The sequence below is a fragment of the Mercenaria mercenaria genome, chromosome 18 (assembly GCF_021730395.1).
Source record: "Mercenaria mercenaria strain notata chromosome 18, MADL_Memer_1, whole genome shotgun sequence".
NCBI lineage: Eukaryota > Metazoa > Mollusca > Bivalvia > Venerida > Veneridae > Mercenaria > Mercenaria mercenaria.
Genome location: NC_069378.1, coordinates 32020227 through 32037550, shown reverse-complemented (window position 1 = coordinate 32037550; position 17324 = coordinate 32020227). Strand labels below are relative to the sequence as shown.

Here is a 17324-nt window from a genome sequence, read left to right as displayed (position 1 = left end):
AAAGTTAATTAGATATATTATGTTAAATGTTCAATTTCACATTGTTTTAACAACGTGACATTTTTACATGCCGTATTCATCAGAAACAAAGATCTAAATTATTATATTAAATGTTCAATTTCGCATGCCCGTTTTTTCAACCATGTCGTCTTTAAATTATTATATTCAATTTAGTGTCTTCGATATATCAAGTAGCACTAAACTGAAAGTTAATTAGATATATTATGTTAAATGTTCAATTTCACATTGTTTTAAAAACGTGACATTTTTGCATGCCATATTCATCAGAAACAAAGATCTTGGGATGACGCTTTCAATCCATTGTTAAATTCTTTCTTTTATAAGCAAGTTTATATAACAACAAAGATACAAAAGACACATGAAAAAAATGTAAATTTTATTTTCTGACTGTTTTACAATCAAAAGAGTTTCTTTAACTTACATAAATAGAGAGTAAAAGAGCTAGCTGTATCAGACAGATATATAGATAGATAATAATTCATATCATGATATATTGTAATGTTCCTCAGGCATACATTGTACTTGCTTCTGGCTTGGTCTGGTCAGATTGTTTTCTTATTCATATTCAAAGTAGAAAAATCAAAACATGTACTCACAAAACGTATGTTATGTTTATAGATCTAACAGCATTTATGACAGTTTTTTTAACGTTCGTGATTATCTACAAGCACACTCGATGTAACAAAATGAATATAAAATACAGAAAAGCTATTGTCTCTTACGGAACGAATTTAAATCCACTAAAAGCTATTAAATTGACTGTTTCATATAAAAACATCATGTGCCAGCAAAAAAGTAAAACACACACTTCTATTGTAACAGTACACAACACTCATATAACAGAAATACTCTATTATTATTACACACACTATCACAGACATAAAATTTAGCAAATATTTATTTTAAAAGGTTTTTGCATCTAAAAGTCAAGAAATGGAACTTACGCAATCAAATTTTTCGTATCTGGATACGTAATATATAGAACAAATTATTAACAAGAGCTGTTCAGAGTACAGCAACGCTCGACTATTCAACAGCCTCGTCAAAAGTCAAAAAGGGGCATAATGAAATAAAAAAAATGGCGTAATTTTGTAAAAACTGCTTAACAGAGTTATAAACCCTTAAAATGCACGTCAGCTTAGCACAGTGGAAAAGTGTGTAAAGTTTCAATCCATTCCCATCAGTGGGTACTGAGCTATCAGTTTACATACAATGTTCAAAAACTAAGCTAAAGATGGCTAAGTCGAAAAAGAGGCAAAATTCTTTTTAAAAAGCAAAGTAGAGTCATGGAACTCGGTGCATTTAAATCAGTTTATCACAGTGAATAAATGTGCGAAGTTTAATCCATCTCCACAAGTGGTTACTGAGATATCCGCTTACACGCAAACACTTGACCGAATCGGGACGCCTACGCCAACTCACAGTCCAATAGCTCTACCTATTATTCGAACAGTTGAGCTAAAATATGAGCAACAGAGATGGTCGTCTTATGGTGAGCAAAATTCCAGCTGATATGACGCTCTTTTTACAAAACTGTAAATGCCAATGGTGGGGACTGAGGCTCCGTGAACTATTAATCGATTTAAACTGGTGTTTTGCCAATAGTCATTCTAAGGTGACGCCCCAGTGTTTTTCTAAATTTGTTTATTTTGTCTATTCTCACTGAAATACTTTTAAATTACAATTTTAAATAACTTTAGACTTAAATTAATATTCAACGCTGTTAATTATAGAAATCGTGGTGTTAGCACTAAAGCTTTTATTTTATTTCACGCATGAATGATTTTAAAACTTAACACTGAATGTTAAACGTAAAAGTTTATCATATAACAAAAATATTAATCAAAATATTCATTTTTTTAATATGTCCATGCTGTAGCAAGTTCTTTCAGCATTGCCTTTACAATGGGATCTTTTTGTTTATGTCATATTGAAGGTATGGTTGTCGCAGCAATTATCGTGCCAAATGTTATTGATTTGCATATATTTATTTATTATTGCTTGGATAGAGTTTCTAATTTCGTTGAATGTTTGGCTCGGTAAGGTCTTCATTTGCATTTGGTCAAATCGACCAGAGGAAACCGAATATAAAATTTATTTTCATAAATATAACGATTGGAAATGGTAGGCTTCAGTAAACGAAACGTCTTTCAGTAGAATGAAATGGCTCGCATTCCAACAGCCGCACCGATTGCCGGTACGGCGTTTTTTACAGCATGTAATAATGTGTGGAAGCTATCGACAAAAAATTTCTTTGCTGCGCGCCAAAAGCCACGTCTTTCCCAAACGTAGTTCGGTTTATCGTTCTCATCATATCCGACAAATATTCTGCCAGATGGATTACTGTTAGTTTTTATAGTAATGCCATCTTGGTCCTCAAAATCTATAAATAGTTCACAGTCGTTACACTTTTCTGTCTCCTGTGCGATGGCAAATTTTGCGTGATTGAAAAGTCGTCTGTCACGGTCCGACAAACTCGATCGCACACTTCGAACTTCTCGGATCAGAAAATCCGTGGTAATCTGAAAAATATAAGTCGCAGAAAGAATGACTATCGTTCTAAAAGATCAGTTTTGTTCTTTTCAAAATGCATTCGACCATTATGTCGCAGGGTGCTCCGGTTGAGCAACTTTGATCACTCACCGTCTTTTATCTGTCTGTCAGTCGTCCGTTCGTCCACATTTTTCTTCGAACGACATCTCCTCTGAAACAGTCTAGTGGAAGTTAAAGAAACTTGGCATTGATGTTACTTGGGTAGTCTTTTTCCAAAAGTGTTAAAACCGTTCCGTTTGGTTTCACATAGGGGCCACCAGAGCTAAAGATAGAACAATCTTCAAACGATATCTCCTCCTAAAACCGCTAAATTTTAGGCAAATGGTCCTTATTATTAAAATTATTCCGATTCGTCAAAAACATAGTCACCTTTCCCTATATGTATATAGTTGAAATTGCTTTTAAAATCTTACATGAAACTGCTGGCCCAATTTTAAAATAAGTCCACACAAATTAACATTGTTTGACCCTCTACCAAGAACGTTCAACTTATTTCGTTTCGTCTAAAAACAGGGTCGCCACGCGGTCATGGTCATTTTTAATAGTTACATTGGAAACTTTTCCTTTAGAAACAGCAGGCTCGATTTCAAAACAATTTTACACAAATTTTGCTTGGGTGATTCTTTACGGAGATTGTACAAATTATTCTGTTTTGTCCAAAAACATGGCCGCCAGGGGCGTAGTCATTTTTTCGTATATATATGTAGTGGAAACTGTGTGATATTGTCTCTTAGTAGCTTATGATTTCACACGCACGCACACACTGCCAGCCTGCCTGCCTGTATTTGTTTATTTCAAAGACACTTCCAAAATACTCTTGTCTTAAAACACTATTTAGACATTTTGCTTACACAACCTATATCTACCAAAACTGTTCAAGCAAGCAGTTGAGCGATCTAGAGCCATCATGGCCCTTTTGTTAATCAATTACAGTTTGTCAGTTTTTGTAAAAATACAGCCGATACTGGTTCATTTAGTACGGCTTTTTTGCAGTGCCAAATTCTGCTCATGTCAATAGTGTCTTTTGCAGGCATCACAAGATTTACTGGCCATTAAAATGAGGTATCCCAAGATTTACTGGCCATTAAAATGAGGTATCCCAAGATTTACTAACTATATCCATTATATTGACATAATTGTTATCAGTGTTCTAATTTGATAAGAGTCGATGCTCCGTCACTCTATTATTGTACTTCGTGCAATGAAATGTATTTTTGGAAAATCAGAATAGATTAATTTATCGTTCATATAACAAAATTTTATATTTAATATACTTTTACATACCACTGTGCTGCTTGAGCTACCCATATTTCCGTAAGTCTTCTGTCAACTTTGTCGCGTTCTGTAAGGAAGGAGTTAATTTTTTGTAAAGACTGCGAAATTGTAGACTGAATAATTATGACTTAAAAATCTATGAATTGCTAAAACTTTTCTTACATTTACATTATATGCCCGTTCCATTTGTTAACAAGCAATTTTTATTATTGCACATATTTTGGTGTATCTAAAATTATATTCAGCTTCCATATGCGACGACATCGAACGAACGTTGTCTCTGACTACATGCGGACGTCGTTAAAACAGCGACAGAGTAGTTCATTTTGCGTTCCAAGCAAAATTAATGTCATAATTTTCAATGGAAAGAACAGGTAGAATGTATGTGTGCATATATGGTGCTATTTCATCTTTGAGCTGCTTTTTCTCCTAAAACTCGGGGTGATATTTATGAAAACATGGTCCAGTTATATTCTACACAAACGAGTGTATAGCATGTGTCGGCAATAAGGAGCAATGTCCAAATTTTCTTGATTTTAAATCATAGGTGTTGGTACATTACGAAAGCACGCTCCCATGCCACGTAAATCTTCATTATAGCTCGTTCTTGAGTCATTTTGCACCAGTCTCTTTCTTATAAAAACACCCTATATTGTCATTAATTTTTATCGCTGTATCTCCAGTTGCATAAGTTTAATGTTTGTTTGAAAAATGTTAGTATATCAATAATGTGCTGAAGGAATACACAATTACTTTTAAAAATTACTTTTAATCATGATGTACATTTCCATTAAAACGCAAAATACTCTGATGTGTAAAATCAAAAGTTCAAACAAAAGGAGCTTACCTGTATTCGCCGATCGTCTCTGTCCCGACCTTACTCTCCGCCCCGGATATACAATATGGTCATCTCCACTGGCAAAAGATATGGCTTCCAGCCAAAGCTAAAAATAAGGACATCTTCATTTTTGGAAGTTCAAAGTTATACAGGCTTAAAATTCCCCTAAATTTCCATATTAAAACCCAATCAAACAAAGTTACGTGGAAAACCAGGTATGAATAAGATAATGTCCAATGTAGTCTTGATAGATAAAGAAAATTAAGAAATGAAAAAGATATAATACTCCACTCAGATTATTTTACAACTTCCTGCATCATTTTCTTAATTTAACTTATAAGGATATTTTACAACAAAAACAATTTCACTTAAAGGGACATGCCTCCAGGTTTCAGCAAAGTCAGTAAACAAGCATCAAGCCTGTAAAATATGAAGAAAACTTTCAAAGCATTATATGTTTGACGGAAACTAGCCCATGTATTAGAAGGAATTTATCTGCACGATAAATCATAGAAACTCTCGTCAAATACATGATGCTGATTAAAGATTACTTTAAGTGGTGAATATATACATTTCAATACGTTTTAAGCAAGATGTCACGACATAAATCTAGAAACGTGTCCTTATTATCAGTTAAATTGAGTCATGTTAAACATACAAAATGTTTAGTCAAAATCCTGACGCTATCAGGTTGGGTTTCCAGGGGTCACAAATAAATTTATAGTTTCCGTGCATTCTTTCGTCATTTCTCTGTTTAAAATATGGTGTTTCCATTCAATTCATTTACGATACTAATGGTTTGTTAGCCAAAGATATGCTCAAAAAATCTTAAACGGCGAAATGGTTAAAGACACAGAACAGTATAATTCTGTTGTATTGTGTTTCAGTCTCATTCTTGTCCCCACCATGTTCCAAAGTCACTGGACAGTGTAATAAAAGTAATTCCCGCCAGGTGAATCTCTAACACATGCAATCATGTTAAAACAGTTCAGTCCTGGTGGGAGTTACAAACTGCTTAGCACAGAGTCCGCTACCTCTTCCGTCAGACACAAAGTAGGAAACATAGTGACAAACTGTAAACGGGTTGAACACTAAACATGCGGTGTGCACATGTGTCATAAAACAGTTAGGCGACGTACTCTCATTTAATAAAACGTTTTATAATTTTACCATATACAGTTGGAAAATTACCACGACTCAAAATCTTACCAAGTTAACCACATTCCCATGAAAATCGGGTTTTGAAATACCATATCGCAGAAGTATCATTAAATTACTACTGAATTTTAAAACCAAATCTAAATAAGATAGTGAAAATTAACAAAATATTTACGCAAATGTAATTTTGTCTTTTTGTCAAGGAAAACATAACAACAAAATATATTTGTTTTTATTCGTAGGAAGAATTGTGTTTCATTTCGTTAGATTCGAAAATAGTATTCTCAAAAGTGGCGAAGCAACAGAACGATTTCGAAGCTCACCAGATGAATAATATTCATATTACGCAAAAACAAACAAATATCCCCATTTTAGTAACTGCATTATCGGAAATATTTTAATGAAGGGAAAAGTAGATCGTATTGTGTCTTTAAAGTTTAAACGTTGACACTTATGTAAATCGGTGATTGCGACTAGCGTTAAAATTATCTATAATAGTTCAAGATATGGTAACATGTTAGTGGAAATCACCTAAAAGTTCCCGTTGGCAATCAATCTTGGAAATTGGTTTTCCGTCTTACCCACACCGTAATTTCTAAAATTTGTACTCAAAAGGAAACCAGCATTTAAATATTATCTTACTTTAATAACTTAAGAGGACTTAATACATTTAGGTTGATGTTTTAGATAATACGTTTTAACGTAGTAATAATATTTTATACAAAGATAAATTGTAATTTTGGTAGAATATGAACAAGGGAGATTCAGCACAACAAAACAAAAGAGACATGCACAGGGGGAATGGTGGAGGCACTGCACCTGGCAAAACTGATAGACAGGGTGAATCAAATGCCGTCGAATTTGAGGTAAGTTTTGTTATAGCTTAATTGGACTTTCAATTTGTGTTGATAAAAACTTTAACTGTTTCAGAACTAAATGTAAGGTTCTTCTGACTTTGACTCCAAAAAAAAAATCAAATAGATATTTAGAAAGATTTTTTTATATAAAATTGAAAGTCTTTTGTTTGTTTGTTTTGGGTTTAACACCGTTTGTCAACAGTATTTCAGTCATGTAACGACGGGCAGTTAACGTAACCAGTGTTCCTGGATTCTGTACCAGTACAAATCTGTTCTCCGCAAGTAACTGCCAACTTCCCCACTTGAATCAGAGGTGGAGGACTAATGATTTCAGACACAATGTCGTTATCAAATAGTCACGGAGAACATATGCCCCGCCCGGGGATCGAACTCGCGACCCAGCGATCCGTAGACCAACGCTCTACCTACTGTGCTAAGCGGACAGGCTATGAATTTGACAGTCATTGTATTTCCTTATTGTGATGAAAGAAAAACTTATGATATACATAATACTCCCAAAATGTATATCGACCCGTTTATGTCTATACGCCCGCTCGCTTAAAATGAAAGTAGATTTTAGGGAGACTATCCTTGAACTTCGTTGGTTGGTTGGTTAACCATTTTTGCACCTTTTACTTTTGTAAAAAGGAGACATGATATAAGTCTTGACGTCTTCCTTCCAAGTTATTGGACGGATTGTCGGAGACAATTCCGTCCAATGGAACCACGAAGACAATTCCGTCCAAGGGAACCACAATAATACATGTACGAATTTCGGCTTAATCGATTTTTTGATAACCACCATAGATTTCACACTCCGCCGAAAGAAAATAGTTCTCAAATGGCAGCACATAGAACAACGGAAATCACCACGCTTCACTGCGGGCTTTAATTGAATGCAGAGGATAAGTGTAGTATAGACTCGAGCAGAGATGTACCTGCTGACCAATAAACTAAGCACGCTATACAAGATAGTGTTCTTATCGCTGGATTTTTCATTGAAGATTTTATATCAATGGAATTCACAAATAAATTAGCTATACTAAGAAATTCAGAATTTAGGGGATGTAAAAGCCCGGATATTTGTTATTTTTAATCAACACAAAGAAGTGAAATAGAATAATAGAACTTTGATAGATGCTTTTGATAATCAAAACAAGTAAAAGATTTTTCCAATGACTTATGATACTTTGAAATTTATTGAGAAATGAATCTATTATATTGCTGAATACAATATTACTTAGCTTTCGGTAAATCTGTAAAAGTTATTACTATTCTAGAGCAAAATCAAAATAATTCATGCTCAAATGATTTGGCTATTGCAGTCTATTTTAATTTGCAACACGGTAATCAGTTATATGTGTATTCCTTAAAAGTATGATCGTCCCTGCTATAATAGTGACCTTAATAAATGTGATCATGATAGTCTGCATTGTTCATATTTAGTCATTAAATTCACAATGAACATAGAAATTTGGCAAGGAAATGGTTACACTGTTGTAAAAACCAAGCGAAAAAGACATTTACTAGTTCAATACTCTCAACAGAAAAGGGACATTGCTGATCTCGGACCTGACAGAATCAATACATTTCAAAACAATCCGTCCTCCAGTATTTACAATGCTTTGAGTTTTATTTTATTTTTTCAGCAACAAGAAATCACCTTCAAATGTGATGAGATAAATAAGCGTTCGATCGGCCGTGCTATCATCAAATTCTGTGGAAATGAAGGTACACAAAATGACTCCAATAAAGCTACCCTAAGGAGACTTATGCAAGCTGTCATTTCACATCTTGAACAGGAAAAGCCAGACATCTGGAAGAATGCGGAAGTGAAAATATATGATGACAATTTTGATGTGTACTCAATCCGTTCTGGCAACGGTCATGCATTGTTTCTAGCAACTTTTGATGGTCTGGGAAACCCTCAAGTTGTAAAGACAAGCAGGTCTAGGATCGAGTCAAATCGGGTTCAAGGAAAACAATGCTCACTTATGTAACTTTTGAATACTTTATACATTTTATAGAAAATCCGTCAGAGCACATCATTAGTCGGAAGTTTGTAATTTATATGATATACTGTTTATACTGTTTTTAATCATCAGTTTCAGATTTTAGATCTATTGGCATATCGGCATACAGAAAAGACATTTGGCTATTTACAAATACATGAAAGATATTACAAATATACAATCTATATTCACAAAATCTAGAAACTGAATATTATTTCTTGTCATGCTGTCGGCTTTATAGAAACCTTCGGGAAAAACATATTGTGGTAACAACTCGTTGGCCTATTTATATTGATTTACTAGAATATCATCATGGAGTAAAAAACAAAAGTGTTAGAAACGCAGCGAAATGTGTCTACTCTTTTAAGCAGTTTAGACAGGAAGAACTTACTGATGCTGCTCCTTTAAAACTTCACCATTTTGTTAAAATTCTAATTTTGTTAGTGTTGTATGCTATAAAAAGTTGCGTACGTTCATATTATCTCTTGATCGTCTTTTTTGGAAATCGTTTATAATTACAAGCTTTCCCTTTCTTGTCTTAAGGAAGTATTAGACCCTAATACGTACACATAGAAGCAGTGTAAATATGATATAAATTTTCAACAAGTTAAGCAGTATCATATGTTCTGTTTAAGGACGTATGCTAGAATTTCGTGCGAAAATTTTCCCAATAACAGAATTTCTTCAAACTTTGGATATTGAAGGACAATCATCTAAGAAACAAAAAATGCAATAAAAATCATAGGTCACCTCTATTGAAAAAGAGTTATCTGCCCTTGAAAACGGCATTTTCCCCAAAAATGACGTTTTCAAGGGCAGATAACTCTTTTTCGAATCCAGTGACCTATGATTTTTATTGCATTTTTTTTTGTTTCTTAGATGATTGTCCTTCAATATCGAAAGTTTAAAGATATTCTGTTATTGGGAAAATTTTCGCCCATCTCATATACAGGGAATTCTAGCGTACGCCTTTAAAACAGTACACACCTAATACATGTAAGGTATAGTTAGGTGTAGGATGAATGTGTACTACCATTTAAATCTGTATTTATTTTACAAATGCTTGTTATGTATACATGACATTTCATCACGAATACAAACACGGTTAGTTTATATAATTAGTTAAGCCTTTTCAGAGTATCTGTAAATGAACCGCTTCCTAGTGCCTATCCACATCGAGTGTTGTATCAGGTACAGCATTCTGTCAATACCATCACAGAAGATAATTTTGTATGATATCTGCTAATTTCACTGCTTATAGACCATTTTGGGCAACTGTAAGAAACATCCGACACATCAGTAGTCGCAATTCTTGTCTGGAGTATCAACCACCCGCTGGAATTAAGCGAAACTTCGAAGAAAGCTAACTTCCATATAGAGGCCCGCATATTATCTTCATGTTGCAGTGGGATGATTTTTCACTGAATAACTGCCCTTTGATGTTTGTTAGGAAATTTCACTCCAAAGGGGAAATGCGCATATTATCTTCACGTTCTGGTTAGATGATTTCACTGAGTGATTTCCCTTTCATTATTCAACATAAGTAAACCATAGTGATATATTTGTAAGGAGTATTTCCTAACTAACTTTAACTGAAATTCGGCTGAAAATCATAGGAATCTTCACTCTTACGGATGCCCAATGGGTTTAACCGGGTTACTGCCCTTTGATTATTCAACTGTAATATTGTATAGCACCATTTCTTGTCCAGAGTATTCCTTGGAATTCAACGAAACTTCGTAGAAAGCTTCACTCCCAAGAAAAGATGCGTATAGTCTTCTCTTTACTACAAATAAACTCAACAAATATATACATTTCGCCTTGTAGCGATGCACCCTGGCTACGAGAGGCCGTTTATTACGATACACATTATACAACTATACAGTGTTATACAAATGATACTATAACTCATTGTGGCTCTCTCAATTTTCCACCTCACCGGAAAACACGACGTCCAGGAAAAGACAGAGAATTTAGCTCTGAAAACCTGTGTCCAAAAAAGCAACAAGTTCAGTGCCTTCCTCAGTGGTGTGTGTGGACTTCACACATATATTGTAAAATTTATTTGACCTGACAAAAACTGCTCCCGGCCCCCACCAAATTCTGTTCATGCATGCATAAGAATAACATGAACGCCAGAAACATGCCCCGACAGGACAACTAAATAGTACAATACAACAGTATTTAAAAATGTTATACAGTTTTTAAACAATTGCTAACATGAGCATATTGAAAACTAAAGCTTTTTTCATGTATGTAAATCACAGATGAAATTTTAATCTTAAAATTTCTAACGTTTGAAAACCTAATGTCCGTATTAAACGTACTACTGAGGTGCACGCTAGAACTGACCAATTTTACATCAACATATCACATACCCGATACAAATGATTTCTATTGGACAAATTTTAGACAAAACAATGAACCATTGGCTACCCTTTCAATACCTCTTACTGAAGCGGTTTAATGAACCGTAACTTGCAGACATAACTTTTCCGCTATACTACGTAACGCGGAAAAGGTAAAAGTCTTCTCTTTACTACAAATAAACTCAACAAATATATACATTTCGCCTTGTAGCGATGCACCCTGGCTAGAACCTTTTAAAGTTAGAAAAGGAGAAAAAGGAGAAAAAAAATGATCTGCTTTGCTTACGAATGCGATCAACATGTTTTAAAAACAAGAAATCTATGTCTGTATGTCTAAACCAACATCAAATCCTCAGCTCCTTGAAAAATGTTCTTTTTATACGACGGAAAAACAACAAAACATTTGAAATTTTGTACTTATATATTTAAAGATCTAGAAATATTAAGTCTTTTCTCTAATGAATCAGCGACGTACATATCTATAGCAAAATCTGACTTCCACCGTCCGTGCCTTTTCAGATACCGGTCATTTACATTGTTGTTTGCTGCTACGGATGCGCCACCTGACCTTAAAGAATGAAGACCAATATTGAGTTCTGGAGCTACAGACTTAAAAAGCGATACAATACATTCTCTTGTTCTGGTGTAACTTAACTTTTTGTCTTTTTGTACTAATTTTAAACCGGACTTAGATTTAAACACAGGTTTGAATAAAAAACAATCTGAAGAGATATCTATACCTCCTAATCCTATATACTTCTTAACATATTAACAGGACAGGCTGAAGTAGTACCACTGCTTACTAAAACTTCATTTCCAAATCTGTATTGATCTGTTTTACTCTTTCTTATAATAATTTTTATATGATTGCTTTCAATGGATATATCTTTACATTTGATATTACTCAGTTCGTCGAAACATAAAAATCCTGCATAAGCTAATGTTATCATACACAAATTTCTAACAACACATAAGTCATTTGACATTTTGAATTTGTCACAAAGTTTCACAATAAGTTCAGCTGATACTGGTTCTTTCTTCTGTGTAGGCTTCTTTGCGGTACGTTTTGATGATTCCAGTAAGTTTTTCACGAAAGCATTTTTAGTTGGATCTTCTACACCGTTTAGTTCATGCGCCATTTTATTCCATAAAAGGCAGTTGACACAGTATGATACGAACTTCCGGAATCTAAAAGCTCAGTTAAATACTGCGCAACCAATATTGGTCGTGCGGGTAACGCTAAATATCCTTTTCTTAAACAATATCCCTTCCATCTATTAAAACCGTTACTATACTTTTTGTTTGTGTTTTCACTCTTCGAGTCAAGTAATCGATGGCACATACTGTCAACCATAGTGTAATCGTAACAACCGGCCTCCCGTAACTGTCCCATTATATTGTTTCTCAATCCTATACCTGAAAAATAACATAAAGGTGAACAAAAACTGTATTCAGCTAATACATTATGCTAAACTAACACGAATGCTAATTGTCATCATTCTATTTTTCATTTCGTTCTGCAACTGTCATCTTGCAAAAGAACCTGAAAACATTTTAATGTCTTATTTTAAGAGCTAGCATCTGGAATGTTAAGGGATTTTTCCCAAAAATACCGTTATTTCCAAAGCCGACTGAGATAATATTTTCTTTTGGTAATATTTTGAATTGTGTAACGAAATGTCTGAAATTGCCATCGTCTTTACACAACTTTGGCCAAAATGGAGCGGATTTCCACATGGGAACGATCAATGTACCAGATACTTTCTCATTTACAATTTTGTCTAAAACTTTACATGCTAATCTTGACGGCGGTACCAACCAATTTAAGTCATCTTTCCAATTCTGCTCGAAAGCGTCTACTGCTTCACAGCCCGGACACCACCACCTACAATTAAAACGTTTACACTGTGCGTTATGGTTTAATGAAAATCTGTCTACGAAGTGTGGCCCCCACACTTTATCCAACATAATAAAAACCCATGACTTAATGCTCCAGTCGTCATTGTCGTACATACGACTAAAATCGTCCGCTACCAAATTGTTTTGTCTTGGAATCCATTCTGAAAAAAGACACATATTATTTGTGTTGCAGAATAACTGAACTTCTTCTGCAACTACATGCAGCTTCTGTTTTCTGCTACCTTTCTGTAATATAGATACAACATTTTTGTTATCACAATAAACCTTGACATTCTTTTCGGTCAAAAGGTTTGTGTTACTTTTCAAAATTCTTTCTATAGACTGAAGTTCTCTCCATGTAGAACTTTGTGCTGCTTCTATATCATTCCAGTTTTTCCAACACTTCACTGCCTTCAATTAAGGCGCCCCAACAAAGGGCCACATAACCTCCGTATCCAGATACCGAGGCATCAGAAAAACATTCTATATCACATATGATTTCCCTGCGGATTTCTCTACCATTTACGTTTAGTTTTCTGGCATTTTGTCTCCAAAACCTTAGCTCGTTTTGAGCTTTTTCATCAACCACTATGTATGAATCCCAACTATATCGTGTATCTAAACAATAATACAGAGATCTTGTCTTAAAATAAACGTTCTTTCCTAGTGCATGATGTAGCGAAATAATCTGACCGATTACTGAAGCTAAAAACCTAGCTGGAACTATGTTCAACTTATCTTTTCGAATTTGAAAAAACAAAGAATCTATTGTATTCTCCAATCTACATATTCTTTCATCTGTTGCATGCAAAGTGCCTTGTTTCATTAACCAAATAAGGCCAAGCCAGACTGCGTTTTGCGTAGGATCCCAGCTACATTTTTCTTCTGCTATCAAAACGTGAAATTATTCTCGTTTCGAAATTATCAGGCTGTACGGTAATTTATTGATTTTGTTTGGCGGGAATTTAGAACGGGGTTTTCGTGGTAATGCGGGGGTATTTAAGCGTTACACAGGTGTAGTCGTCACTTGAGGCTTGACAGCAATACACATCAGGATGACAGATGAATCGAGTGTTGAACTGAGGAAACAGGTTGTTTCAGATTTAGAGCAGCTTTTCGACAGCAAATTTCCACAGCTCAAGAGGGATTTGACAGCAGATTCTGAGTGGATAGCAGAAAACACGAGAAAGAAGCTTTCGTGGTAAAAACAACGGCGCCAGAACTCCAATGACGGGAAGATTCGTTCAGAGAGGAGAAGTCGTCTGCTTCAAATGCGGATTGGGAGGACATTTCGCTTCCGGCTGCGCAACAGACATTTCCCAATCAGGATCCATGGGCTCCACGCCAGCACCAACTTCCGGTTCGGCAACAACTGTGGCAGAACAATCCAAGAAGTGAAAGCTTGCATTGCGACCATCATGATAAGTATTGGCTTTTATCTGATCCTTATGTAGAATTCACAGACTATAGTTTTCAAACTTTATTTTGTGAACATTTGGAAACCACCTTTAAAGTATCTGATTGTTCAGTTAAAGGTAGAATTAAAAATGCAGAAAAGTTTTGGTCAGATGTTATTCAGCCGGACAGTGATGTCATGTCAGTCATTCAAAATGGCTACGTCATTCCATTTATTATCAAACCGCCGACATATGTTATGAAAAATAACAAGTCAGCAATAGAAAATCAGAAATTTGTTGATTCGGCAGTTACGGAATTACTGGAAAAACATTGTATATATGAGGTACCGTTTATTCCGCATAACGTTAACCCTCTCTCTGTAGCTGTTAACTCATCTGGCAAGAAGCGCCTCATTTTGGATTTGAGTATTTTAAATACTTACGTTAAAAAAGAAAGTGTTAAATTCGAGGATTTTAAAATAGCTAAACAGTATATTGTACCTAATGGATACATGTTTAAATTTGATTTATCTAGCGGTTACCACCATTTTTCGATAAATCCATCACATCATACTTTTCTAGGATTTTCATGGTGCTTACAGGGAAAGGTCAAGCATTTCGTTTTCTCAGTTTTACCTTTTGGTTTATCATCAGGACCACATTTGTTTACAAAATGCTTGAGGCCATTGGTTAAATATTGGAGATCGTGTGGCTTAAGGATAGTTCTTTTTCTTGATGGCGGGTGGGGTGTTAACGCAACGTATGAACTGGCTTTAAAAGACGCCGTTTTTGTACGTAGCACTCTTGATAATGCTGGTTTTTTAGTGAACATAGAAAAGTCCATTTTTATTCCTACACAACAGTTAGAATGGTTAGGTTATCTTTGGGATCTAGAATCTGGAACCTTTAAAATCCCCAGTAGAAGAATCGAAAATATTCAAAATTGTTTACGGGAAATTTTTCGATTCTATCCTTATGTTACCCCAAGGAGGCTGGCACAGCTCGCCGGGAAAATTGTATCTGTTTCTCCTGTATTGGGTAATGTTTGTTTGTTACAAACAAAACCCTTCTATCGATTGATAGAAAATAGATTAAACTGGGATAAGGCTCAAAATATTTCAAGTTGTCTACAGTGTTTACACTTTTGGGACAAAACACTGTCTAAGCCTTTCAGTAAACCTCTTTTTCAGGATTATTTACCAGCTATTTTTGTTTATTCTGATGCTTCAGCAGTTGCTGGTGCTGCTTACATTGAATATGATAATTCTGTTGCTCATAAAACGTGGTCTGAATTTGAAAAAGAACAGAGTTCGACTTACAGGGAATTATTAGCAATAAGATTTTCGCTTTCAAGTTTTCTCCAGAAGCTTTCTGGAAAAAACGTTATTTGGCATACAGACAGTAAGAACTGTGTAACTATCATTGAAAAGGGTAGCATGAAAACGTGTTTAAATCAAATGGCTTTAGAAATATTTTCTCTGTGTGCGGCTCATTGTATTTCTTTAGAAATGAAATGGATCAGTAGGGACAATAATAAACAAGCAGACGAAATAAGTAGAGTGATTGATTACGATGATTACGGAGTAAGCAAAGAGTTTTTCTGTTACATAGACAGTTTGTACGGTCCTCATGACAGTGATCGTTTTGCAAATGAACACAACACAAAGTTAAAACGATATAATTCAATGTTCTGGACCCCGGACACTGAAGCTATTGATGCTTTTACAGTTAATTGGAAAAGTGACAATAATTGGTTGGTTCCACCAGTTTATTTAATTCCAGAAGCTTTGAATCATTTGATTCATTGCCGCGCAAAAGGGACTTTAGTAGCACCGAACTGGCCGTCTAGCCCGTTTTACCCTATGTTATTTGGGAAAGATTCTATTTTACATGTGCATATTGTTGAAACCTTGCTTTTTAAGACTACACAAGGAATTTACGTGCAAGGTAGAAATAAGCAGTCGATATTTGGTTCTGACAGATTTACAAGCAACGTTTTAGTTGTAAGGCTTGAATGTAATATGTAATATTTCATACATAATCATATTACTAAATTTGTAGTATTTTAGCACGTGAACTGGACAACTTTATGTATATTGTTGTGTATTAATATTACAGGCCTCTATAGTACTCAGAGATGGACAGATGTTAAAAATCATTGTTTTTTGATTTCGGACCAGCCTGAGGAATTGTTCTCAGAAGTAAAAAGTACTGTTTCAAGCGGAAAAGAACAATTTACGCTATAAACTGGGCTCATATAATTTCTCATGTGGAAAATCCTTGTAAAGATGACTGGCTGAAATTATCTTTGTCCGGTTGTATCAGAAAGGTTTCAAGACCAGTTCATAAGAAAGAACCAATGACTTCAGATATAATTAAAACGCTTATTTTACGTTTTGCCTCTGAGAGCAGTTCTTTGGCAGATTTAAGAATTGTATCTTTGTTTGTTCTTATGTATGCTGGATTTTTTAGGATCAGTGAAGTTCTAAATTTAAGGAGATCTGACATTACATTTTTTGACACGTACTGTCAAATATTTGTTTCAAAATCTAAAACGGATGTCTTAAGAGACGGCAATACTGTTGTAATTGCCCGGACAGGTACATTTTCCTGTCCAGTTCGTTTACTCGAAAGATACTTGTCTGAAGCTGGCATAAATTCAAAGTCGTCAAAGTATGTTTTTAGATCGGTTCAATACTGTAAACAGTCAAAAAAGTACGTTTTAAGGAAGAAAGATAAACCTCTCTCCTATACTGGAGTAAATGATTTGTTCAAGTCTAAACTTGAAATATTAGGTTTGAATCCTGGCTCTTATGGTTTACACTCATTCAGATCCGGTGCAGCATCAGTAAGCGCTAACAATAAAACATGTGAAAGACTTTGGCAACGGCATGGCAGGTGGAAATCTGTCTCTGCTAGAGACGGATATGTTAAAGACTCTTTAC

General features: G+C 34.9%; 1 protein-coding gene and 1 long non-coding RNA gene across 2 annotated transcripts; one reads left to right on the top strand and one right to left on the bottom strand.

Annotated features, from left to right (window-relative positions):
- Positions 1-380: 380 nt before the first annotated feature.
- LOC123538755 (uncharacterized) lies at positions 381-4848 on the bottom strand. The gene is made up of 3 exons (XR_006683823.2): positions 4697-4848; positions 3859-3916; positions 381-2543 (listed from the first exon to the last, which is right to left on the bottom strand). It is a non-coding gene; the product is annotated as an uncharacterized LOC123538755 (long non-coding RNA).
- Positions 4849-6393: 1545 nt separating this feature from the next.
- LOC123538449 (uncharacterized) lies at positions 6394-9190 on the top strand. The gene is made up of 2 exons (XM_045322555.2): positions 6394-6711; positions 8352-9190. The coding sequence occupies exons 1-2, from the start codon at positions 6595-6597 to the stop codon at positions 8700-8702; spliced, it is 468 nt and encodes a 155-aa protein (XP_045178490.2). The 5' UTR covers positions 6394-6594; the 3' UTR covers positions 8703-9190.
- The last annotated feature ends 8134 nt before the right edge of the window (positions 9191-17324 follow it).

Coding starts and splice junctions, on each gene's coding strand:
- LOC123538449 (XM_045322555.2), top strand. CDS start 6,595: ATGAACAAGGGAGATTCAGCACAACAAAACAAAAGAGACATGCACAGG. Junction 6,712..8,351: donor CAAATGCCGTCGAATTTGAG/GTAAGTTTTGTT, acceptor TTATTTTTTCAG/CAACAAGAAATCACCTTCAA.